This window comes from Bombus fervidus, chromosome 6 (genome assembly GCF_041682495.2).
Source record: "Bombus fervidus isolate BK054 chromosome 6, iyBomFerv1, whole genome shotgun sequence".
NCBI lineage: Eukaryota > Metazoa > Arthropoda > Insecta > Hymenoptera > Apidae > Bombus > Bombus fervidus.
The window spans coordinates 9084922-9112254 of record NC_091522.1 but is presented as its reverse complement, the minus strand read 5'-3'; the positions used below and the strand labels follow the sequence as shown (position 1 = coordinate 9112254).

General features: G+C 33.6%; 1 protein-coding gene across 2 annotated transcripts in view; it reads left to right on the top strand.

Moving 5' to 3' along the window:
* Invadolysin (leishmanolysin-like peptidase, invadolysin) overlaps nucleotides 1-27333 on the top strand; it is a 210228-nt gene that overhangs the window by 161031 nt on the left and 21864 nt on the right. Inside the window, exon 4 of one of the 2 annotated variants that reach the window (XM_072006045.1) lies at nucleotides 22861-22891. In XM_072006045.1, coding sequence (XP_071862146.1) covers nucleotides 22861-22891 — 31 coding nt within the window. Of the gene's footprint in view, nucleotides 1-22860; nucleotides 22892-26419; nucleotides 26644-27333 lie in introns of those variants that run through there. The other variant, XM_072006047.2, reaches the window with a different exon arrangement.

The window sequence follows — 27333 nt, the reverse complement described above, 5'->3', positions numbered from 1 at the left end:
ATTTCAGGAGTCTGGTTAGACGAGTACATTTTGATTTTTCGATATCTTATATTTTCTGAAATATTCAGGTGACCTTGAGTTTTTTAAACTAAAAGATAAATCAATTAAAAAACAAAACTGACAGGAGAAAATACATTTAATTCGCGCGATTATGCGAGCAAATGATGCCATGATACATCAGGGTAAATTGATGCGATTACTCCTACGTATATTCCATTCTCAGTTACACGCAAACGATTAAATACATTTACGTAAGCGTTTCTTTGCTCTGTAACAGTTCTGCGAATTTCATTCCGCCAGCTCTGCAACTATGCTCAGATGAGAATTTATTTAATTTATTCGTTATACTGAAGATCTCTCTTAATCCTCTCCTTATGTATCTATATGTACAATATAACATAAAAATTATCAGTGTAATTGCGAAGTAGATTTCAGCTTAATCATATTATAGTTTGTTTGTTAGTTTCGATATAGTTTGTTAAACAAGTATTTTTTAATTAAAGAAACAACAGTTGTCACTTGATGTTGATCTATAATTCTGCTATTTCTATAGTAACAAATATATTGAAAATGACAACGTGAGTTCGCGCTCGCCATCCGTATGCAGATGCGCTAGTTATAATAAATAGTAACTAGGAGATAGTTCTAGATACAATCGATAGATTTAATCGATAGGTTTAAGATGTTCTTTTGTTTTTATCCCTTGACCATGTAAGAAAGTGCAATAAAGGTTTTTCGGCTCAGAATGGTGTGATAGATTTATCCAAAGAATAAAATAATAGCTATTACGATCCTATCTCTAAATACAGAAATAATAACAGGTTATGGGCCCAGGTTCAATAATTAGTTATTATTTTTATTGAAAATATTATTAATAGTAATAATATTGAGGAGCACAGAAGATAACCTAAAAACAAAAAAGAAGTGCGTGATCGATGATTCAATGTTGAATATCATAAGGATGCTTTATCGAATATATAATAATTGCTTACGTGGTAATACGGTTATCAAAAGAACATAAAAATGTCAAGCGGGGCGAGTTTAAGTATTAAAAAGCTAAATAAAGAAATAACAACTATATATACAAATTTGTCTTTATTTTCAATTTTATTCTTATTTAATCGATATTAGTCGCTTCTCATGTTACCTTTTCATGGACACTTTTCGAGGAATTTCGAATATTTTTTAAGCTACTCCATGATTGTATTAATGTATATCTCGTATTCTGTCGAATATACATATTTTATTTGTTACAGGAAGAGAGTAAAAATGTCATAACATGCGGGTAACCGGTAAAGCCATAGAAGCACGTAACGAATTTTTGACAGACGAGCGTTGAAAACGATGTGACGTTTGTTATTCAGATACACACAAGTGACACCTGTTGGTTATATCTTTTGGAGAAACAGCTGGCAGACAAGCGAGCGAAAAAAGAAATAAATTTCGTACCATCATTGCTAACTCTAGTGATAACTATTGAAAAAAAAATATACTGTTACAAAGCAGTTTGTCACGTAGAAATAGAAAAATATGCAATTTCAAAGATATTTCTGTTTTGCAGTACCTTAGATACCAAAGGTTACAAAAGTGCCCACTAAAAGTTGTTTTATCTCTTCTTTGCAGTAACTTGGATACCGAAGAGAAAAATGTCGTAAAAAAATTATTTCGTTGTGTGCTCTCTACCAACAACGTTATTATTATTAGTTACTTGCGATAAATATCCACACCAAATTCAAATGTGTTGGATGTGAGTGAAAATTTATTACAAATAGCAGATGATATAAAAATATACGAATAACCATAAACATATTATTCTCTATCTCCTTCAATGATACATCGTTATTTCTAAATTTATTAGATAATATCAGAATTAACGAAGCAATGAAAAATGGTAAAAATATTAATATTGCGAACTGTTGTCAAGTATCGTTAGACACTTTCCCTTTTCTAATTTTACGTTTCTATAATATGTACGTAAATTATATTTTGCACTTGAAATTACAATTTAATACTGTAATGAATTAACCGTAAATAAAATCGAGGAAAATCATGAATAACAATTTCATATTAAGCGAAAAATTTGCAGAAAAAGTAAAAATATCGCGATTTTTGTACGAGTTTCCGCTTCCTTAATGTGCAATTTATAATGTGTGAAACGTACCTAATTTATTAGTTATTGTGTTACGTTCTTCTTTCTAATAGCATCGAAGATTTCAGACGTGGTATATCGACTACATGCATATAAGCGGAACCTGTTGCATACGATACTGTATGGGTGAAACATCATACGAACACAAATGCTCGCACTCGGTGCATATCTGTTCGAAGATAAATTTGCATAGTTAGTCAGTGAAGCAAAAAATTAGTAAAAATGGAAGAAGCTCTTTTCACTTTATCTTTAATATGTTTAAAATTGTAGCCGTAAAAGGACACAATTAAATTTTAAGACATATTCTAGGAGAATTATTTTACCGATTACAAAATATAAAATATATTTGTTTTGGAGAAATCTTCCTTATATTGTGTCGTTATATATTGTTCGTTATCCACTATATTAAATATTTGTTAAGCCAGTTTGCATAGTGAATATTGCATAAAATGCATAGTGAAAATTGCCTCGATTTTTTATTGTGCGTTTCTCATGATTTAATCTTTGAATAAAGAAAAAATAATTTTATCCAATCGGACACGTATTTTACATTCGAGCGACAAATAACCTCGATGTTAAAAACAATAGACACACATTTTTTATTTCTATTGAAAATCTTCATTCCTACCATTTGTATTTCACCGTTCTAACATTTCAATTATGGTTTCCATACGTTTCAACGTTGCATTCTGAGATAGAAAAACAATGAAACGATAATATCATCTGCAAAGCCTTAAAATGGATCGCTCGTTAGCGAGATGCGGCACGGAAGGAAATGGGAAGTAAACTGGTGAGTGCAGGGGAGATTACGAAATTGCGAAAGTGCATACAATGATTCGATGGTGAGAAAGCAACGAGGTGCTTCACGTGTGTCAAAGAGCATCGGGCCGGATTTAACGGATCTAAAAGTTACAAGAGAATCATACGGTTCATAAGGCCTGAACCCAGTTCGTTATTCCTCTCGTTGTTAGAAAGCGAGAGCCGGTTATCCCTTAATCCGAAGCTCAACTCCACAGACTTTAATCTTGCGATTAGAGTCTCATCCTTTGATTTCTTTTGGTACCGAACCTTAGCGTGCTTCCTCGTTCGGCTCAAATTTTAATCCGTTCCATCTGGTTCAGGAATGATTATGAAACTTTCATTTCTATTCTCTGTTATACAGCGATGTACGTTTCGTACGTTGATTTATTAAAGGAGAAGCTACGCTTATATTTGAGTCGAATAAATTTCCATCAAGTGTTTCTTCGGAATAAACTTTCCCATTGGGAATTATTCTTTTAAAATTTCCTTTTGCATGTTCTCGTAGCACTTGATGAGCGGAGACGAAGCACAACGGCTTTGAGTTTAGGAATTCATTGCTTCAAAAGTTACGTCACTTTTAAAACAAATGAGTGAGCTAATTTTCAAGTCGTTAGATTTTGATGTACAAACGATTTTTAGTAATCCTGCATCGATTTTTCAGCGGATTGTCGTTTATATTTATATTACTTACAGATTGCTGAGATCATTGAATAATAAGATAAAAGTCGAACAATGATTATTTCGATTTTTCTCTACTGCATGCTGTGGCAGCAGCTAGAAAAATATATAGTCTAATCAATACTATTCGTACTTCTCTTTCTCCACGAGGCAATATCATAGTATCAGCAAAAACGAACGATCCAGCTGGCACGCATAAGACGAAAAAAGCTATAGAGAATTTTCCAACTTTCCTTCGTGTAATAATTTTTGAGCAGGCAGATTCCTAAACTTAAAATTGGTATCGTTGATCCCTATGCTGTAAGTAGTTTTAGCAAATATAGGTTTCGACCGAAAAAGTTGTGTCCCCGGAGGTGAAGTTCACATTTTCGTGGAATCTTTAATTCGAACTGTACGATCTTCCTGAAATTTGTGGGATGTACGTGGGAATCTAGATGCAGGTAATTTTGTGTGCGAATCTAGATGTACATTACTGCTCAAAAGTACATAGACACTTGCTTCCTTTAAACAGAATTCATTCTTCCGAAATTTGTTACAAATAGAAAGATCCCAGATGTTTATCCCTGCAACTCGATAAAATTTACTTTTATAATTTAATATACAAGAAAAACATTGTTGCTGCGTCTACAAGTGTCAATTTCATTCAATTTAAGAAGTTCCTTATTCTGACGTCGTTCGAGTGTCAAATTATACTGCAGATGCGACAGACAAGATTCTCCGACAATTAATAGAGAGAATATCATGATTCTAGTAATGAATTATCTTCTTTTTACATTTAAAGTTAAGTATAGAATTGTCAATTAATTTTAGTATTTAATTCTCAAAAAACAAATGATTTACTCTCACAGGATTATTCATCGCAAAGATAAAGACGTAAATAATGGTACATTCTGAGATGATTTTGCACAACTGTTTTGGAACATCACTTTTCTTTACTTTTCAACTTATGAAGTTGATCAGTATGGGCTTCTGAACGGTTCATATTGTGCTAGTTATTCTGGCAGATTACTTAGCTATTTCGTTTAGAATTGTTTAGTAAATCGACGACTATTATCTTGAAGATTCACGATCACGAAAGGTTACGGGTATACAAAAGGGCGTGCTATTCCCAGGCAAGGCATAGGCAGTTGCTAGCGTCGCCGTAGCTACTGTTCGCTGGTTAGGAGACTCTCCTCTCACGCCCATGCACGATTCTTATTTTAATGTGTGTGAAAATTACACAAACGAGTTGAAATGCACATGATGCACGAGTTGCACGTGACCTCGATTTAGCAGCAGCTTTCATTCTCATGCGACACGGACAAGACACTGGAAAACATTATTCTTGTATCTAAACTATGTATACTATTCTGTATTTATTACATTGAACAGATTTTATTTACGACCAACATTTATGTATTTATCAATCAACAACTAATTGAAATAAGTTTTCTCATTTTGAAAAAGTTAAGAAGAAACCACAATCAAAAGCTATCATAATGACCTTATAAATCGTTAATTCGTGGATACATTTCTGTACCATTCAGTTTACTATAAATTAAATTTCTTGCTGTCTAATCCTTAGAAAAGGAGAAACAAAAATGTTATAAGAAGTTTTATTATCAAAGATTTAAATAAATTTATAAGTAGATAAACATTTGAATGCAGTCTAAAATACGTGCGTATCAATGGATACTGAATTGCAGAATACGATAAATGCAAAAATACTTTACTATAAATGAACAGAATTATCTGTCTCGTGTACGTATAATAATTTTTACTTTCATGTTTCAATATTCAATCGTCAGTTTCAAATAATAGCTAACATTTTCAAATTATATAAATCAAACAATTTTTTGAACACGACATACTCTATCGTACTAAACAACTAAATTTTTCGAGACACGTTTTAATTGCATTCTAGCCTTGAGAGTATAAACGTCGATCTTCAGTTAACTAGTTAAATTTCGATATAGGTTTTCCTGCAATTAATGGTGTCTCTGCAGCTTGTAGCCACATCCAAGGGCTTGTGACCCACGAGTTTAGGTCGTCGGTTGCACAAGCAAGGTTATAACACGGCAATTACCGTTGAGCAGGCGACGACGGGACCCTAATTAGTTATTAAGGTTCCTTCGTCGTCCCTTCTGATTAGAAATCTGACAGCATATTTCTTTGTAGGATATAGCTGTTTTAAAAATACGTGTTCATATTATAAATCTTGATAAACGTACTTGAAATGTCCTGTGTTTTTCATTTTATCGCACGACAATATTTTAAATGAATTAATTTGAAAGATTTCGAGAAAAATGGGGGAAATGTTGCTTGCATATTTAACTTTCTTGTCGTCTAAGTATTATTCATATGTTATTATTGTATATATTTGTTTAATATCCTTATACAATTACACAGGAGAAATTGTATCTGAAAATTAACTAACTGAACGTAATACACGTATTATATATAATCGAATTATTCGACAAAGTTCAACTGACACAAAATCGATTTTAAGGTAGTTCTTGAAATCTAAGTAAATATAAAACTTATTAAATAACAGTAACATACAATTTATCGATGCAATACTATATATTTTATTTTTATTTATACCTTTCTAAATTTGAACGTAAACGATGTATAAATAATTACATTATGAACTTAGATATCTAGATTTGTATTTAATATTATAGAACAATTAATAAAATTGATATTATATTCTAATGTATTCCGATTAACATAACTAAAGCTAGACTTTTGCATTTTGTCGAACAGGTATATTATAGAGAGAATAACCTTCACTCTATTAAACGAACTACGTTGACGAAAGCCTTTATACATACATGGCAGAAGTTTGAAATTCCTCATCATAGAAAATCATCTGAACTATGCAAAACGATGATCTGAACGCAAATGCAATGAGTAAAGACGTTCGTCTGCGTTGCATGAGTTTCCAACCCAAGTATTTCAGTTTTGCATTGAAGCTAGAAGCGTCAGGTTGCTACGTTTCACAGCAATGTAACTTAACGAGAGTCAATCTACTACATAGTTTAGTTACGTAGTACTGAACAATATACAACAAATGTTAACTCTCCTCCGTGGAGGAAGCACAATTGCCAAATATATTTACAGCAATTAATTAAACACAATTACGCTTATACTGCAAGAAGGCGACAGCGAAAGGAAGGAACGAAAAAGTTTGTTTATTTGTTATGTCTGGGGAAAATACTTTCATATAGCAGAATCTTAATTATCGAAACAATTAATGAACACTTTATTATTGGAACATCGATTAATGGAGAATTTGTGGTTCTTCGTAGCAAAGATAGGAAAAGAAGGATCGATATTGAAAGACATTGTTACATTTTTATTCACATATTCTCCTTCCTGTTTAGTATTAATATTTATCAAATAACTTAGGAAACGATCCTTTCATATGAAAAACAAAGTTATTTGATTTTCTCATGGTTTGTTCAGATAATCATTGAAAATCTTTTATCACAAATAATAGGCATATATATTGTTTCATGTTTTAATCGTTCCTTACACATTTATAGAAAATTTTGAAAATATAAAAATACACAGAGTTCGCATAATGAGGCAAAATACAAAAGCGTCTCAGAGTATAATATTTCTTACGATTTTTAGTACGTAAAACATTGTCTATTTAGATTCCGTTCTTTGAATTGTATTCATAAAATTAATTAGAATTTGTATAAATACCCAAGTCTAATGATGAACATTATTTTATTCTTACGTGTGTATCGTTCATTGTTCAGTAACTTCATGTAAAAATATCGCAAAAACGATCGATGAAAAATCGCTCGTCTGCATCGAAGCCAAGAAGCCTAAGATCCAGATCCTTTTTCCTCAAAAATGTGTTAAGCCTACATAATGACAGAAGATTTGTTTGTATTGATAGAAGCTCAACGAAGTAACGACATATCAGGCTGTCAAGCAGTCAGCCTCCACATGGAAATTCAATTTGAACTGCACCAGCTGCGAGTCCCGTGACGGCTACGGCTGACAATGCACGCGAAACCATATTACGGCAATACCGAGGTGAATAATCTGAAATTGAAATTACGGAAGTTAAGAGCTTTGTTCCAGGCTCTGGAGCGCAAACGGTAGTGAGAGAACGAGCACGACAATGCATGAATGCAAACGTGAGATCAGTTCACTTGTTCGGGATTCCTTCGGGATCTTCTCCATCTACGCTTTTCTTTTCATTCGGTTTTCCCTTTCTCTTCCTATTTCTCCGCTCCCGTTTTTCTCCCTTACACTTTCTCCTTTAGTTAAGCTCCATGAAACGAGGCGAGAAAAGACAGCTACAATCGGCTATCTGAATACAGATGTACCGATTGTTCACCGTGAAATGCATTGTAGTTAGAAGATGGATCGACAATTTTTTTATATTTGTTAGAATCGAAAAAGACTTAGACTTTACATGCTACATGAAATTCTTCTATTAAGATGATATACACATGTGTATAAGATTGTGATTTTTTCGAAATAAAAGTCGCACTCCCAGGATTACAAAAGTAACAATATTTTCGAACAACAAATTATACACATAATCCTAATAAAGGATAAAATTGTTACTTTCAAATTTAATTTATAAAATATATGTCATAAATGTTTACTTCGTTCTATTAAAAGTATCGTAATGTGAAAGTGTACCTTATACATATTGTTAAGGTTATTCGATGTATGTGAATACAAAGGAACGTGTGGATGAATTGTAAGGTAGAAAATATATATATTTGGTGTAAGTACAAAGTTTGGAATACAATATGAGCTGGTCCAGATCCGCACGCTAGCAATGTCACCCTATGACTGAAAAACCCTGAAGCCAACGTTGCATGTGTACCGTTTATGGTTTACCTTCGACGCAGTCTTTTGTCTATGCGCTGTCGATGGCTTCAGTGCTTGAGAAAAACTAAAGACCAGATGTAGAGTTTTCTTAGAAGTGGCGACCACTTCGACACATATAATCCTAATAAAGAATAAAATTCTTATTTTCTTAATTTATTAATTCTTATTCTCTTAATTTATTAATTTATAAAATATATGTCATAAACGTTTACTTCGTTCTATTGAAAATATCGTAATGTGAAAGTGTATCTTATACACTCAATATTATATCGAATAGTATGAATTTTTGTTTTGCAATTGCGATACTAAGCGTCGGCTATGTGTATGTGTCTACTTAGAAGTAAGCGTCCAGTACAGTTTCTTTACTTTAAGTGGTCATTCCGTGCCTATTGCCACCAAGTAGAAACTGAAAACTCGCATTAAGGAAACTCCTATAATCGTTAAGAGAAATGCGGCCTCCAACAATGGTGCTGTTTGCTATGCATATAACGAAGCAAAGATTACTTGCAGCAACTTACTTAAATAGTTACAATAAATGTCGCAACTACTAATAAAATGAATAAGCCACGCGTTTACGTTAAACTTGTTTTTATAAGTTAGGTTTGAAAAGAACGAAAGAAATCAGATTAAAATAGTAAAAAATAAACGAATCAGTCGTCACGATTCGCGATCATATATATATATATATTCGACAAATGGACAACTTAAATTAACTTCAATTTCATAAATATAGCAAATAGTTGAAAATCTTGATATCTCATTGTCACTATGAAAAATCTTCGATTCTCTGACTTTTATGGGTTATTGGATTCCAAAGTTCAATTCGTATCCGAAGTGTTGTCAGTGTAACGTCGGTGCAACGGAATGCTCTAAAATCTCCCGTGAAATATCACATTTTCGTCTTTTCGTGCAGGTACGTTCGCATGTCTCAAATTACATTGCTCTCCGTGACTCCTATCGCTTTGATACACGACTCAGCTTCTATGTTAGGTTAAAAAGGAAAAGCTACCGAAAAGAGAAGATAAAATGGCTTTGATATTTTTATGAGATACAGGAATCTTGAATTATCAAGATAGTAGTTGTACTTATTTATTTCAGTTTGATGGTCTAGAAGTGGACTTGATTTATTAATAACATAATTTATTAATATGAAACAAAGCTAAAAATTAAACTTACGGACAACCACAATAATTATTAAGACAATACAACTGTGCCATTTCGTCGTTTATATACAAATTCATGAAAATATTCGAACTCTTGTAGACGCCTTGTAAACATGCATGCACCTTGTAAACGTGTATGCACATTGCAAACATGCATACACCTTATGAACACGTATACGTGATCATAATTTACAAAACGAATATAAAAAGTTAAACACAGAAAATTTTAATATCGAAGGGTTTAAAAAATTCTTACGATTTAGTTACATCTAGCTCTCTTGTAATATCCATTAAAATTACATTTCAATTTTAATTTTGATTCTATAAAGAAGAAATGTGAGATGACGTCAAACCATAAGATTAAAGGGAATGATTAAGTACGCGAACCTCTTTTTTGGCTAAGAACGTCGTTATGTCTACTGAAGTGTAAACTGAAGCGTTATCAAGCAAAAGTTGCCACACAAAGTGCTTCAAATTTCACTTGACACGATGTAAAAATCTAAAACCTGAAGACAAAAAGCTTGTAAATTCTTAAAAATACTTAAATCTTTATTTCTAATCTTTAATTAATTAATCTTTAATTTAATCTTTAATTCTAGACTTAAATCTTTTGCTATTCAGTATTATATTATTTATTAGTGTAGTATATTAGTATAGTATAGTATATTACTTATAATTCAGTATTATATATATATATATATATATATATATACTTGTACTAAATTTGTACATCTACTTGTATTAAATGTCTTGTAATTTCTATTTAAATCGTTAGATTTGTTTCAAAATTGACCAATATAGCCACGGTAGTCGCAATTCACGCATAACACATTCATAAAAGCCGCCTACAAATATCCGAACGCTTGCGTGAATAATCGTGAATTTTTATCAAAAGCCCGTTTATCTCTTTCCGGCCGAAGTCCGGGTATTATCCAGCATTGTATTAATATCGGGAGACCAATGCCCTCAGAAATTACGACCGGAAAGAGTTAATAATTTAGTTGTTTTAATTGGTGACTTTTAGGATATTTGGTATTCATGTCGATAGATGTTAATGTACGCGTGCACTGTACACACGTAATATATGTAGGTGGAAATATATGTACAGGTGTACACGTGTGCGGATATTTGCTCCTGTTACTATATGCATAGCTGCTAGCTGTGTACTTGCAGAATTGGACATCCGCAAAGATCAGTTTATCTAATTAGATTTAGCACGAGCACCGCTGCGCTTCGTCACCGCTGATCCTCGTTATCCCGTCCAATAATTGGCGCCCTTCCAGGAGCAACGGCACGGATTTCCCGATTTATTGAAGCGCGTCTGGTTGCTGCTTCTGGAATTCGATTACATTGTGAGAGGAGTAACTTTGAAGGGTATTAGTTTGCCACTAGAAAATTGACAAGCTACGAATTCGAAGTCAACCGAACAAAATCGTCGTTGAGAACGATAGTCGAACGACTATTCGTAAATATTCTGTTCGATTTTGCATTGTCACGAAAATCTATTATATCCATGTACCGAATTTTGTGTATCTAACTTGAAAACTAAAAACGTATTTTGTCATAAAATCTATTATAAAACTATTAAAACACGTATTCTATCATAAAATTATTTAGTATGTACATATCGATACTATTATTATTAGACTGCGGATATTCGCGTAGACCCTTAACTTTACGAAGATTATTAAAATATGGAATCTAAGTAGAAAGTTACTTCGTCTATTAAATATAATATTATAATGAGTACTGTACTTTGGATAATTTAAATATTTTTCTATACTATGTGCAATCTATACATTTTTACGGTTTCAAATTTTCCATAAATGCATAGAAATCCGCAAACTAATTTTGTTATTTATGTATTTCTAAAATGAATTTACAAAAATTGTGGGATAAAATTACATTGGAAATCGCAGAACCATAACTGATTTATGCTACTGTTACAAACCTCGAATTAATTTTCTACCGCGTTACTTCATCGTTCTAAGATTAATTGTCTTTGACAAATTGTTGACCCGTCTAACCCCTAATTTGATATGCTCCGAGTTTCATTCGTTCCATGAATTTCATAAGTCTATGAATTTAAAGAAATTCCACGTGACGACGGTCATCCTAAGAAGTTACAGTGACTCAGACAACGGAAGATGCATTTCCGAAATGCAAACTTCTGTAAGACTTGTGAGGCGGAACGACCTTATTACGATAAATCAAATTTAAGCTCGATAAAATCAAATTTATCGAGCTTTCTGCCCAAGTAAGGCCGGCTTTTCATGTTTGATTTGCGAAATCCGTGAACCTGTGTCAGCGATCAACATCGTGTCTTTGTATCATACGTCTTCTTTATAATAAGCTGTGTCTACAAATTTATTCAGAATCGAACGTGGAACCCATATTTTTCTATATGAAAGAACAATAAGTATGTTTTATAAATACTTAAATATTTTTGACAAATTCTAGCACTTGCAAACATAAATATGCTATTTCATACACATACTAAAAATGTAATAATACATTGAAAACAGAGAATTGCGAAATATTGTAGATATATAAATCATCAACTCCAGGAAAGATTAGTAGCAAATCAAATAGAAAACAACGAGTTGACTTCTTTCTCTCAATTAATACATTTCTAATGCAGATATCGTGAGAATAATATTTAAACATATATCGTTCATAACGTTCATCTTGATAAATGATATCAACGTAACAAGATCAACGTTTCTTAACATTTATTAATGTAATGTTTCCGTAATTCCGTTTGATTTATCTTCCTGATTATTACAGAATGAAAAACTACCGAGCAATTTGCATTCCGTGTCTTCGAGATCCTCAAGCTACGGATGTGCGAAACTGTGCCGGAAATGTGATTTGATACCGGCAGAGATGGGAATCCGATTTATTGAAAGGTCGTTCATGGGCTCACGATGCACGTTACCATCAGCACGCCAAGTATTCGAATAGTTGCGATCGTTGCTCGGCTCGCAACTATCCTTTCTGCAGCGCGGCATCGAATTAGGTTGCCCGGTGAACGGCTCTAATGCGAAAATTACGAACATGGAATTCTCGCTGGCTTATAATTGATTCTACGCTCCTGCTCGAAGGATATCTGGATATTTGTAGATATACGGAATGACAGATGAGGAATTTATCACTGGTGTGATAAATTCCGAATTTCAGTCTCTATATGCATTGACTTATCAAGGTATTCGAACATCTAGCATAGAGAATTTTTGCGAATATATTATGTACTTCAGAGATTTGATGTGAACATTTAGAAACTCCATTAGTGTTGTAATGAGGCACCCAAAATTTAAAACCCACGTGGGAACGTGTGTACAAGTTTGAAGGCGTTTACTGCAAACATCGCGTGAAGCCACGTATACCGTTGACGAATTTCTGCAACATACACATAATCAGAAGTACTGAAATTGCGATAGCAATGGTATAACTATAAATTCGTATATGTTTATATATACATGAATAAACATGATGAGGAATGGTAAATATGATTATTATTATATTCATTGTTATTATTATTATAGATACACATGTATGTATATATATGTAGGAAAGTTATTATTCAATGTTATTGGACGATTATGAAGTATTCATTTGATTCCATGATTTCTATGAACTGTACTATTGATTTTCCTGCAGAGAATGACCTAAAAAATCGCCTATTTTTAGTCTCGCGTTTTGGAATCGGATTCTCTGACAGGCGACTCCTTATGATGAGACATCAGTCACGACAAATTTTCACCTTGAGCCGATAATTAGTTTCTGAGATATGCGAGGTCAGAGAACTCCAAATTCATTCGTATATATCAGCCCTAAACATCGAACCTTAGATCATGCAAAATACGGGATTTCAATCGAAAGTTTTTTACTAATCGAAGCATACATGAAATCTCGATATCGTAATAGAAAGCAGTACCACATTTTTATAAGTATCGATTAAACTAAAACTGGATGAGAGTCAGAATATTACAGTACATGCGAAAGTGGTGCTCCAACTGTTGGCTATTAGCTTATAGCTAACATTGGCTATGAAAGTTCTATAGTTTCTCGGTCTTGATGTATATGTAATGTATCACCACTTCCAACAATCAAAATAAAAAAAAAAAAACGAATGTCGATATAGTAAGCGATCTTTTCAACATAGCGTCCAACATATTGACTCGACCATTGTTTTTGAAGATCCAACTGTGCTAACGCGTCGATGTATTTTATGTTCCTTGATCTCTCGTATCCCAGAAACTAATTGTCGATTCAACTTGAAAGCTTGCTGTGGTTGCGCTATGGTGTCTCACCATAAGCCATCGATACCACATACAGTTTCAAAGTCGTGGGACGAAAGACGGGCGAAAAATATCCCTTGGATCGCCCTCTTGCAAAATGTATATACGTACATTTGAATCATAAACGCATCGTATATATACGGTTTTAGCTCTGCTCATGTAAAAATGAGCCAGAATGTTCGCGTTAACAGAACAAAGTATAACAATATTATCAGAAACACGACCGAAACCCGAAGAACCATAAAGACTTTGTCTAATAAACATCGTGAAACTGTAAAATCTAAAGGGTGTTTCATAATTTCATCGTGTTGTTTACAACAGTAATGCGAAACGTATCATCGGAAATAAACGAGATAAAGTGAGATTATTAGAGATTGATACGAACGAGAAATTTGCCTGGAGCCAGCGAGGCGCGAGATTCTGGAATGCGAATTAAATCGAGCGTTATGCTGCAGTGTATACTATTGGACGGAACCTAGCGCTGAATACGAAAGCAGATAAACTGTCGTGATGTCGACAGAGGTATGAGCGCGGGCCAAGTCATGCGCGGCTCATATCTTTTCGGAACATCCCGGTTTTAGTGGCAGACAGGTATCCCCTGCTATATCGAAGATCCAAAGCGTCACCTTGCCGTGGCCAAATCTGTTTAGCGCGTGACAGGAATTCGAATAGATCGTTCGATTACTGCGTGGCTTTCCACTGGAACAAATGTTTTAAATGCTGTTTATCACGCTCACTTCTTCCTATACTTTGCTGTTAACGAACCGTTATCTCACCTAAATGACTGTAATTTAACTTTATTTCGCTTTCTTGTTTCGCTCATTTGAATTGTCAAGAGTTCTCTCTCAGTTCTACCGAATTGCAATAAATGCAATTTCTTTTCTTTTCTTCTTCCTGTTTGTTCATTCGAATTATAAAGAATTTTATCTCATTCTGTAATGAATTGTCCGACAGTGCATCAGTGTCTGTCTTGTAAGAAAATTGTTCGTTCGAAATATGTAATTTCTGAGTTGCTGAAGTAAAATACTAATCGAATTACATTATAGATGTCTGTGTTTCAAATATCCATAATATATTATTGTAGATGGGTGTTTTATCGGTCAATGTATTATATATCAGAGCCTTCGTGTATCGATCAACAACCATTTGGAATTTTTATCATCGAACTGATATAATATAATGTTATTGTCACTTACCTGTGTGTGAAAACTTTTCTAATGGTAAGATACTGAATACGTCAGACATCAAAAAATATTACTTGAAAAGATTTTTTGGTAAAAGATAAACATTTTCTAGGAAACCAAATACATATGATATGAAACTACTAAAAACTCTGAGAAAGAAACGGTAGATACAGTATCATATGCGTAGAAGTTTTTACATAAAATATCATATATACAATGTACATACCAGCGTTGCATTTGAATTTTTCTTAAATTTTCCTGCGCACTTCTTAAATAATTTAGCATTTTAACAAGCAAAATATTAAACACGGTTGAAAACATTCTAGCCAGCTGTAAGGAAACATAATGCTAACGTACGCTACTAATGCATAATACATTATATCTTAATGAATACTCGCTGCGTGTGTATATAATATCAAGACCGTAAACCACGAAGAGAAAGCATTCCTCCATTTTAACCATTTGTTAATTCAACAATCCATTAATATAGATATTCGTTAACAGAATTAAAATAAAAATTGGTAGAAATGAAATCAAACTCGAAAATTCACCAAGAGTACCACGCTCTTTTACCTTTTTGCAATCGTAAATTTACACAGGATCATCGACCTTACATTTCTACATTTATATACGGAACCAGTTTCATACAATTTCTTTCAATAAAAAATTGACAAAAAATATTTATCTTAATCGCATACATGATATTTCTTTTCGGCGCAATTTTATGAAACGCAATAAGGCTGCCACATTTCGTAGCTAAATTAAAAATGGGATATTAGCAAAAGAAAAAGGAATAGGAGCAGGCCCGAACGTTTTATTACGTCGCGCAGGAGGTACAGAAGAGAAGGATAAAGGATAGAATAAGAGGTAGAAGACAAGGTACCAAAGAGAAATAGACGAAGGAGAAAGGAAGATAATGAAAAATGCGAGTCGAAGAGAAAGCAGAGGCAAAAACGAAAAAGAGAAAGATGTGAAGAGGCGATGTGCGGGAGTTGTAAAAGTAAAGGAGCTCCAAGGAGGTTATATTGCGCGTAGGATTAAACTTATACAAGCAACCGTTGTCTCTTGGGCGTATTTCGACTGGCTTCGGCGCCCTATCCTCTTGGTTCTGCTTGATGCCCGCTGCCAAAACTTTTGCTCGATATCTCCGCGAGCGAAATGTCGCGTTATACAGCAACGTCACGACAACCAGAGATTACTCTCGAATACGAAACGCAAAATGACATTCCGCGTAATCTCTGGGTGTAATTCTGCGCAGTCGATGAAATGTGGTGGCTCGCGACAACCTATGTAAGTTCAACGTTTTCGCTTCAGCATGAAAAATTAAACATCCAGCGCGAATAAGTTAGCTTTACGGTTAGTTTAACCTATGCCACCCTTTTTGCTTATTTCTGCGAAACACCATTAGTACATCTGCGATAAATATAGTTACGCTTCGTTCAATTTTTTCTATTCAATTTTTATTATTTCAACCTTTCTTATTTCTTTAAAATCGCCTCTCTAGTTAGAACTGCATCGATCAGGATTTTTATACACAATTTTCCATGATTTTATAGAGAATATAACTAAGTTAAAGTATCAGGATTAATCTCATTTAAGACTCGCGCGTCGAAAGGAGAAATTTGTCGAAATGATTTGAAAGAATTTTAAATTTAAAGCGCATACTCGTATATTTTCACAGTGTATTGCCTAATGTCTTGTCTACATTTTTCATGAAGATGGAATGTCTCCATCAGAACGAAGTCCGCATCTACCAATTTAGAATATGCACGGTCATCGTTCCGTGATGCGGACGCATCGAACTTCGAGAGGTAGATATAATAGTATTATTTCGTGAGTCAGTCGGTGGTATGTATTGGTACGATATGATTGCCGTTCCAGCCGACTGCGGGACAATCTGAAATTCCCCCTAATACAGCTATGCAGATATTTAGGGTACGTTTCAATGCCAAAAATCAAATTAAACTTTGTGAACGTTTGCGTGAAGGACCATTTCGACGGAGCGCATTAAACACGATGGGCAACTTTACAAGAGATCCGTAGATATATATGTATATAGAGTTAGCACGTCATATTATCAAACTTTTCACTGATAGCTCTTATCACCCATTTATGTATATTGTCTTAAATCTATTCGCAGTTACTCGTTTTACATCTGAATTTGAACCGCAGAAAATTATCGAGGTTGGTTTGCGGCGACACCGACCAAGATAATCCCACCATATAATTAACCACCAACAACCGTCCAGGGCTCTCATACCAACCTACACCATAACTCATGGCTAAGCTACCACTGCGTGTACAGTTTTAAACGTTCTTATCCGTATATATAATTTTGTCGACTAAAAAAAAATGGTGAAAAAGGGTAAAATAGGTCCGGTTGCTCTGAATTATAACGCTGTTGCTCCACACATTCTTTCTCTAGTTTTTTGTTATTTATGGAGTGCTCATAGTACTTGTAAAAAAACTTAATTTATTTGTTAATTTATGTAATATTATAGAATAGGAAACATACGAGAAGAAAATGTTCGACACAAATTTAAGAAATATTTGAATAATAATATGAAATTGACAAAGAAACGCAACAATGGTAATTATCTACCAGCTTGCATAATTTTCCAGAAATATCGTAATATTTATGAACAGAATTTGACCATCAGTTTTAATTTCTTTTGTACAAATATTACGTAATATCTCGACATCTTCTAATACTAAATACTAGTCGCAAAACATTAAAAGTTAATTCGACGTGTAAAAAGGGTTTCTCTATCCAATTTCATGTGTAAATTTATCAAAACTTTGACTGGTTTACCCTCGTTTTGAAACACTTAATACATTATATTTAATATATATTACCATGATTCTTGTACAAGGCTGCAGTATACTGCTTGAAACCTTCGCTTGGAACAGTTTTACTTCCTTGTTGTTTCGAAACTGTCGCTCTAGTGTTTTTACGATGGGGTTCGTCGCCCTAGGGTACGCTACCTTGCACAAGCTCCATCGTGTTCTTTAAAAACAACTTTCCTTGCACGTGGCCTTTTCAATAGTTACTACTTGGTAACTTTCTCTTTCCCTAGTGAACCTAGTTCACTTCGTACCGTTTCCCAAAGGGAGATGCTGTACGCTTTCATTTGCATCTCTTTTTAAGGGGGGATACGCGGTATACAGCTATGTGGAAAATTAGAATAGCTTTGATCCATAGGATCAACATAGGGTAAAAGAGCCAACCATAGTATAAACACTATTTGCTAATGTGATGTAATACTTTTACAAGTGGAAGTACTGTTAAAAAGTGTAAAACGAAATTTTGCAACATCTGTAGATTGTATTTAATCTTTATGTTATTTGGAAATCCACAATCTACTGATCTCATAAAAAAGATAGAGAGTGTCAATATTATAACGAGCAGCATACTCCGGAATATTCTTGCACATTAAATGCATCCTCTACATTTTCTGCATTTAAATTTCTAATATTTTGTTTTACGTTATTATTTTTCCCGTAATTATTCAAATTAAGATATATACATGTATGTTGTCATTATTGAGGAAGATATCAAATTAATTTTACTAATGGTAACTTGATGTTATAATAAGTTTTAATATATTGAATAATATGAGGACTCTTGCTTCTCTCTTTCTCTCTTATTCCATTGTCCTCTTTCTTTTTATTACTTACTCGTATCCAATATTTCTGTCCCATCACATTTATCGGTTTACACGTTTTTTGTTTGTACAAAAGAATTTGATTGGTAGTATTATTTGAAAAATCCAATAAATTTGACGCTGTATCAATAAGATTCGTGATTTTGCTGACTCGATGCCAGATAGCTTGGTAAAAAGGTCTTTGAAGAAGTACTACTATTACGCTACCACAAAGGAAACGTTTCACTCGCCATCGATCACAGCTATTGCAGGCCCGCAATCAATTTACGTTAACGGTCTGCTCGTTATTTTCTTGCCATTCGTTTCGGGAAAAAAATGAATTTTACATCGAACCCTCTCGATAAGTACGTACGATTGTTTTAACATCATAACTATGACGAATAAAGTTTTCCTGTAATATTTTCTTCGCTGGAATATGCTTATTATTCCCATACGTAGTTTCCGTATTAGTTTCTAATTTATATTAACAAATTTACGCAGACCTGGAAATAAAATCGTGAAAAAGATATTAAATAAAACTAACTATTCGCGAAACAAGAAACATTGCTTTGCGTAGTTACACTTATCACTAGAAAGCACACGACCTTTGTTTTGAACAATTTTTTTCGAAAATGTTTTTGATATATAGAGGAAACTATATTTCTCATCCTCAAAGAAAGACATGTCAGTAATTTTTCTACAATGTTTTTCATGTGTAAATTTCGTTAAAATTGGCGCGTTGCGCTCAAGTTGACCCTTGTAAGTGGAACAACCTTACTAATGAGCCGCCAGACAAAATGCATTCTCCCTTCCACTTCTTCTTTCCTCTTGTTCTTCTTTCACACTACAACGCCGCATCATACACGAAATTACAAGGATCCTTTTATTGGCTCAGAAGAGAAGTTTTCACAGTCGTTCCAATTAGCAATCTTTTGGCAAACCATATGTAAAAAAAAGCAAGCGATAACTAGACAATTACTTATTTTAAAAACTGGTGTCTAACTAATGTAGAGAATGTACACTTGTTGTACACTTTTACACGAAATACAATTATAATACCACTGTGTATTTCTATTATATTTGAAATAGATATAATAAATTAGAATTTTACGATCACTGTTTAAAAATAAATTGACGAAATGTTGCAAATAGGAAATTCGTATTGACACTATATCAGGCAGTCAGAGAATTGATGTTTGCCTCCGATCAGAAGGTTTATTTTCTCTAAAATGACATTAATCGGATTTCCACAGTGTACAATTTAAATTCCGTTTTCTATAGACGGATAACAAACGAGTGACAGCGAAGTTTGCTTATCCTGAGGGAATAAAGTTTAACCAATTATTATTGCCACCGGTACTTTTACAGTATAAGCGTTCTAACTATTATATTTTCTATTATCCAATAAATTCTTTGTTTCTTATAAATTCTAAGTTTAAATAATATAATAATATAACGTGTTTTAATAAAGCCGTGTCTTTCGTTAAATATTCTACTGTTACGTGATTAATGATATTTCTTGTAAAAAAAGTGCTACTCTTTAAAAAATCGATTTCTAATTTCATTCATTGTCAGTTACATGCTTCCAGCATATATCAAACTATTCAGACATGACTTGCTGCAAAAAATTTCGTTCGGGAGCTGTAATAGGAAAGCTTTCAAATTTCAAAAGAGAAGTTGCAAACATTGACGTACGCATATATGGAATTTAAAAAACAAAATATCAATTTAATTGCAAATGCAGAAATCTTTTAAACTTTTGCGAGGGCGATGAAGAACATTAAATTTGAATTAAAAATTTGAAAATGTTAATTAGTACATGTTACAGCTCGAAACGATTTAAATTAAGAGAAAGCTACATGTCAGAAAGGAAAAAAAGGTAGCAGTGTACAAAAATTTATGTACGAAAGAAGGTTTTAATTTTGGAACACTAAAGTAAGCTGACTTCAAAGAAATCACAAACTTGTAACGTATTCTTACGTTATTTTCATGAAAATAATTATTCTTTAAATATTCATTTATTTCCCGAGTATTTTAAAAAGAATTTCGCTATCTATAATATCCGTGACAAACCACCGTATTGCGTGAGACAGCCAACCACGACGTGTCATATATTATACTACCCTACTTAGTGTTCCTTAAAATCGCAAATACTTGCTTTTACTGCTGCTATGAAAATATATATTTTATTAAATATTCGAATTGATATTCCTACATTTTTAGTCACTTATTTAACCGTATTTCACGAATATTTCTTCTAACATCCGATGGTTTGTAAAGCAATTGATTTTCTTATTATCAAATCTTTTCATATCGTAGACATAGTTATTGCTTAATATGTCATGTTTATCTTTATTCCCTCAATTGTTTTTTTCCTACGATAAAGCGGTTAACTTTCTGTTTGAAACATCGAGGGAATTTAATTTCCACTAATTATTAACAATATAAGCACAATTTCCAACGTTTTGTAAGTGAAGCACAATCCACTAAAATTTCAAGCCATTATCATGTCTTTAATTAATAATCTGACAAGCGGAACGTTACTTATATGCAATGTCGAGAGTGAAAGGGTTAAAGCGTATAACTAACGTGGAAATTTAAGAACGTTTCTGCATCGACACGGAACATATTGAAAATAAAGGAAGAGGAACGCGCTATTCGTTTTCGCTCGGCTTTATATGCAGCTATGTATCCGAAATCAATAAAAAGTTGGCAAATAAATAGCGGAAAATGCGGGAGAAAGCGAGGCAACTGTGTTTAAACTGGTGCACTTTTTAACTTTCAAAACTTAATTCACCAAGACGCCGGCACCCTTGAGTACGTCGATAGGGGGTTAACTACAGCAAGAAGTGGTGCGATGAAGGTAGACGGTACCCGTACAGATTAAGCATCTTAATCACCGCCGAGTAAAACTGCAAATTGCTTGGCTAGGTGAAATGAGAATGGCGTGGGTATATGCCCACTTTTGCTCAAGAGAAGAGCGCTCGTGAAACAAAAAGTTCAACGAGCTCGAAAGAGTTATCCCGAGAATGATGAGAGGCATAAAGGAATAGAAAGAGGCACATGCGTAAACAGAGGAATAAGAGATTTACTGTGATGTACAAAGGAAATGCAAGAAGGAAAGAACACCGAGGAAATGGAAACAAATAGATAACAATGAAAAAAGGGAAAATTAAGAGAATTAATACACGAAAAAGTAGAATTTTAAAAAGTACGAGAGCGAATTGGTTGGTTGGTAAAAAAGAAGGTCAAAGACTGCTTGTGTATGTGAAGCTATACGTGCAACGTGCTTGTAGAAGCATTTTAGGTGCAGCTGAGTAATCATCGCATTACGTTTTAGAGATTTAATAAAAATAATATAGCTAGGTTATATATGTATGTTGTATGAAATTCTTGTAATTATATTACTTTAAATAATCTAAATTATTGCACGTACTATGGGGCGATTAAATTGACTTTCAGGAATCAGTATTCAACTAAACGAATGAAATTAGTATTTGCAATTGTCGAAGCTTCTATAATAATTTGATTATGCGAGAAATTCTTTATTTTGAGGTCTTTTTACTTCTTAATTTTAAATCGGATGAATTAATTTTGATACGATTTGCATCTCGCTACGACAAATCGACTAGACGATCTCGATAGTTATAAATGATAGTATTTGTACATAGGCATATTACCTTATTGCATAGTTTTACGGTTTCTCTTCTGTCACTTGTGTGACGAAAAAGCAGCGTACCATAGGACAGAGCATATACGCAATCGTTTTTATGACCCATTTGCAAATATTCTTGACCGAACGTTCGATGTAAACGCATTTCACTACTCTGCATGCTTTTCCCGCGTTCAAAAACTAAAAGCTCTTTGTGTTCCGTGCTAGAATGATTTCAACGCCATTCGTATTGTGAACATATCATACACTATACGATTCTAATTTGAAAAAGTTCACGTAAATACGTATGACTAATTGATTTTTCATAACGTATATATGTATAGATTTCTGACTCAGCTGATACATGTAATTATTTACTATTGATACTATTATTGTTCATTTTATAAAATATTTAATATAGAAATCTCGTGTTTCTGTTGCAGGCTGGATGATGAAAAATTGGACCTCATAAACGTAAGTAACTTAACGTTAATATCGGTAAAAAATTAATGAAATTACTATATATCAAACATTAGAAAAATTTATCGAAAGATATCTTGCTCAATTTTATGTTGCTGCGTGTTTAATCCACCGAGACCGATTTTGTCACTTTTTCATTCATTCATGTCATTTTTCATCGATGCTAACGAAGCTTCGAAAACATTCATACAATGCATATATTGTAATATATTCACAAGGAAAATCACGTGATAAATGTTCGAATATTTTCGTCAGCCATTGTACATATAATTATGGCAGGTTTTCTCTGTTTCCTGATATATGTTGATATGCCACATATGGGGTAGAAATGGAGCGTGGTAAATGGACGCGTTCTATGTCGTATCAAACGTTACCGCCGCGGCATCTAGGCGGTCTAGTGTACCACGTCGCGGGCATAACTGTATGCGCCAAATAACCGGAAATTACCGGGCGCATTTCAATCAGAACACCAGGCAAGCTTCGAACACGCGGGCCCATCGTTTACTCCGCATAATAGTCGGCCGTATGATAATCTCGCAAATCGAGCCAGGGTGCAGCCCCTGAAAACCGATTGCTCCGTTCTCTGGTAAACCTCTTCCAGTGAACGACTACGATCGATCGTCAAACATGGCAAAAGGGCATATTGGAACTATATGTTCACTATGTTTGTGATAGCTTCTAATGCAGGTTCAAATTCGCGTCAATTTCTTGTGGGCGACTCTCAATTATGTTCATAATATCTTATTAAGTATTGAAAACTCTATTGCCAAGATTATTTCATTTTATTGTTTTTTATATATTATTGCCATTATAACTACACCATTTTTATCTTTGATTTTATCGTTTTTATTAATAGATCTTCGCTCTTTTGATTTTATGTTAATAAAGAATAGAATGGAAAATAGTTAGAAATAATTAATAGCACTCTAGAAATTTAATTTACGATGAAATAACAACACTTTCCTTCTAGGAAATGGTTCACTTTTGAGATTAATCTTTACGGGCGTTTTAAAATGGTTAATTATTTTACATATGCCACTTTTATCAACAGTATATTTCTTTTACATTGAGCTGTAATATTTTTCATACAATAATAACGCACGCGATCAGGGAAAACATCGCGATGTATTTTTTTAAAACACATGTTGCAAATTTTAATAATATATTTTTCAAAATGTGCTCATGAAGCATTATCAAAGATGCATAATATAAGTAGAGTAAGAAGTTTTTAATTTAGTTTCTGTTTTAATTTAATTTCTAGATGCAGGAATATTTACAAAATAGTGAATTTATTACGAAATATTAGTCGCGACAATTTTCATAAGCACGTACTTACTGCACGGTCTTCTTTACTCGCGAGACTGTACAAACTGCATGAGCACGCGGCAGTAATTACGTTTCCTTTGAGGTCTGCCCCCTCATTAAACCGCAGTCGTATCAGAATGCTTCAACCACTGACACTAAGTTGGAATCTGTAACCGCTTAATAAGCTTTGATATATGTAACGTAATACCTACTTACGTACTTGTGTACTTGTGAATATTTATCACAATAATTTATAGACGTTAAATGAAGCTATACAGCTTCTCTTCTGCGAATTACATAGTTATCCATTAACTTTAACTAACTCTCGTTCCACATAATTCATGAAAATAAGAAACGTCATGAATTAACTTTTTAACAGTACGTTCTGAGAGAAATTCAAGCAAACAGACATAGTAATTAAATAAACACGTTACTTGGCATTATAAATTCCATATCTTAAATATCATCACGTAAGGCATTTATTAACGTTTATTTTCTAAGTCGCTATCATAAATAATTAGAATACTCCGCAATTTTCTCATATCGAGAAAAGTATCGTGGAAACTGCTGAAAGCATAAATTTGTAATCCTAGTTTCCACATGAATAATTTTTTACTGCACAAATTATTTAAAGGATCTCTATAACGATTTCATCGCAAAAACTTTTTAATTTAAGCAGTTGATCTCTTATAAATTCTTATAAATGAGAATACCGACACTAGATCATTGGAAAATCGCATCGAATCATTTGGAAATTCTTTTAATCACATGAAGAAACTATGTGCTATTAAGGCTCCATTTGAAGGAAAAAGCAACGTTCCATGTACCAACTTAACGTACGAAAATATACAAATAGAAGCGTATTTGCATACGCTTGGAACGTTAAACGTTAAACGAGTATTTAAATGAAGGACTACTAATATTTTAGTACATCATCCCACGGAACCACCTTTACGTGATTCTGCTACAATAGATTGGTTCGATGAATCTTCGGCCACGGGTTATTCTCTGCCGAATTGTTCGCTACTTAGTCACTGGTAGGAGGAGAGAAAAAAGCCAGTTGGTTCCATGAATAAAATGCTAGTTATCGAGATCGTAAATCGCAATGTTGGAAGGGATGGCGGATGTTGGTATGGGTAGGAGCAGAAGCAAAGAGGGGGAAACCGTAAATGGTGGCGTTCAAAGTAGAAACAGTGTTCGCCAGGTCGGCCAGGATTCGTACATCACCACCCGCGGTTGATTTATTCAGAAAATTTTCACCGCGATACCGGTTCTAGCTCTGCCTTGCTCTGTAAGTCGAATAATTGCCACCCGTGAGAGTAAATGAATCTAATTGCATCTAAAATTTAAATAAGACTTCGAATTTGCATTTAATACTGACATCTAACTGACTGTACGGGATTCGATAAAGCAAGACTAATTCCTTTCTTCTTGCCTGCATTATTTTTCACGATCACAACTTCCAATCCATAAATACTTTTTTTTATAAAAAAAGGATTGGTTGTATTGTTTTGTTACTATTCAGTGTTAATGATTTCGCAATTAATGACTGGTCTCTGAGGTGGTAGGTTGCGAATTATTTATATACTTGGTTTAATCATTTAACGTATTCATGAATATTTTAGCTCTTCGTCTTTATGGAAAACTACGATATAAAATACAGATCTGAAAGAGATGAGACACTATTTTTATTCAACCTTCTCTCCGCTATTAGTAAAGATATGAATTTTGTACAAATATGCACAGTCTAACAATAAGTATTAAAAGCACAATACGTTAATATTTGCTGAAATACACGTAAAACGAGTGAACAAATTGAAGCAATTTATATATTAAATCTCAAGTAACTTTCAAGTATCGGTAAATAATAGAAATGGAACCTACAGTGCCATTCATGAATCACTAATTGTTAATATATGTGGGACAAGCGTAGATGAATGTTACAATTAGAGAATAAATTACATACGTACTACATACATATTAAAATACATATTTTGAAGACTGTTACATTCCCATTTTATTAAAACTTCAAATTAACAAGTTTAAAATTAACAAGTGTTCTGTAACTTATGAAAGATGCGAGTAGAATAACAATAATGCCGTACTATAGTACACTCGTTGATAAAAGGTACTAGCTTGATATGTGATATAGGGAAAATTCCCCGCACCAGCGGAAAACGGAACGAGAACGTACTCCTAGGATGCTGATAAGGCCGCAAGAGTTACGCAATATTGTGATAAAGGGGAATACCGCCTTTCCTGTGTAGTGATAAAGAGGTACATGGCACATGCGTCTATAGAAGGCAAACGCACAGGGACGAAAGTTGTATCTTGACCGAAGGGGCGAGCAACGTCGAAAGAAAAGAGACAGAGCGAAACGAAACTAACGAGGATAAAGGGTCGACGTAATGGACAATGCGCGCCGAGATTCATGCCAGCACGTAAGAAAAATTGGATTCGCTGCATCGCTTACCTGACGAAGAAAAAATTAATTTGCTTGAACTTAAGACAATAGACTCTGTTGATTGGTTTCGATATTATTACGATAATACTTTTTCGCACATTGAACATGATATAAGAATTAGAAGCATATTTATTACGTACTTTCTTTCACTATAGCACTTTTATACATTAGTACGGCTGCAAAATGCAGAGATACGAATGAATCAGGACGAGTTGAGAAATAACTTTTAGAACAAGCGTACAATGCTTCTGTAACAATGGCCACATCATCCTTGCCACGTGCATTTTTTCACATCGTGTATTTGTTCCCTTCCGCGCATATTCATAGCTTTCTGTTGATTTTCCATATGCCTCCAGTTTGAACATCTGAAATGTTTTTTAAAAATATAGGCAGTTCGTTGCCTACACGTTATAAAATATTTATGTTTCTGCATATTTCACAAAGAACGGCAGCGTTCATATCCGGCAAATAATTGTTTTCCCTTTTTATTTTCCTTTCCTCCCATACAATCGGCTATTTCATTTGGCCTTTGTGCGGATAGTTCTTAACAATTATATATTCAGCAATTCAACTTTTATTCAACAATTTTTGCAAACCTTTATTCGAAATTTGTTCCACAATCGTCTACTGGAATTAAAAATTATTCTTGTTCTGGTCAATCGTTATA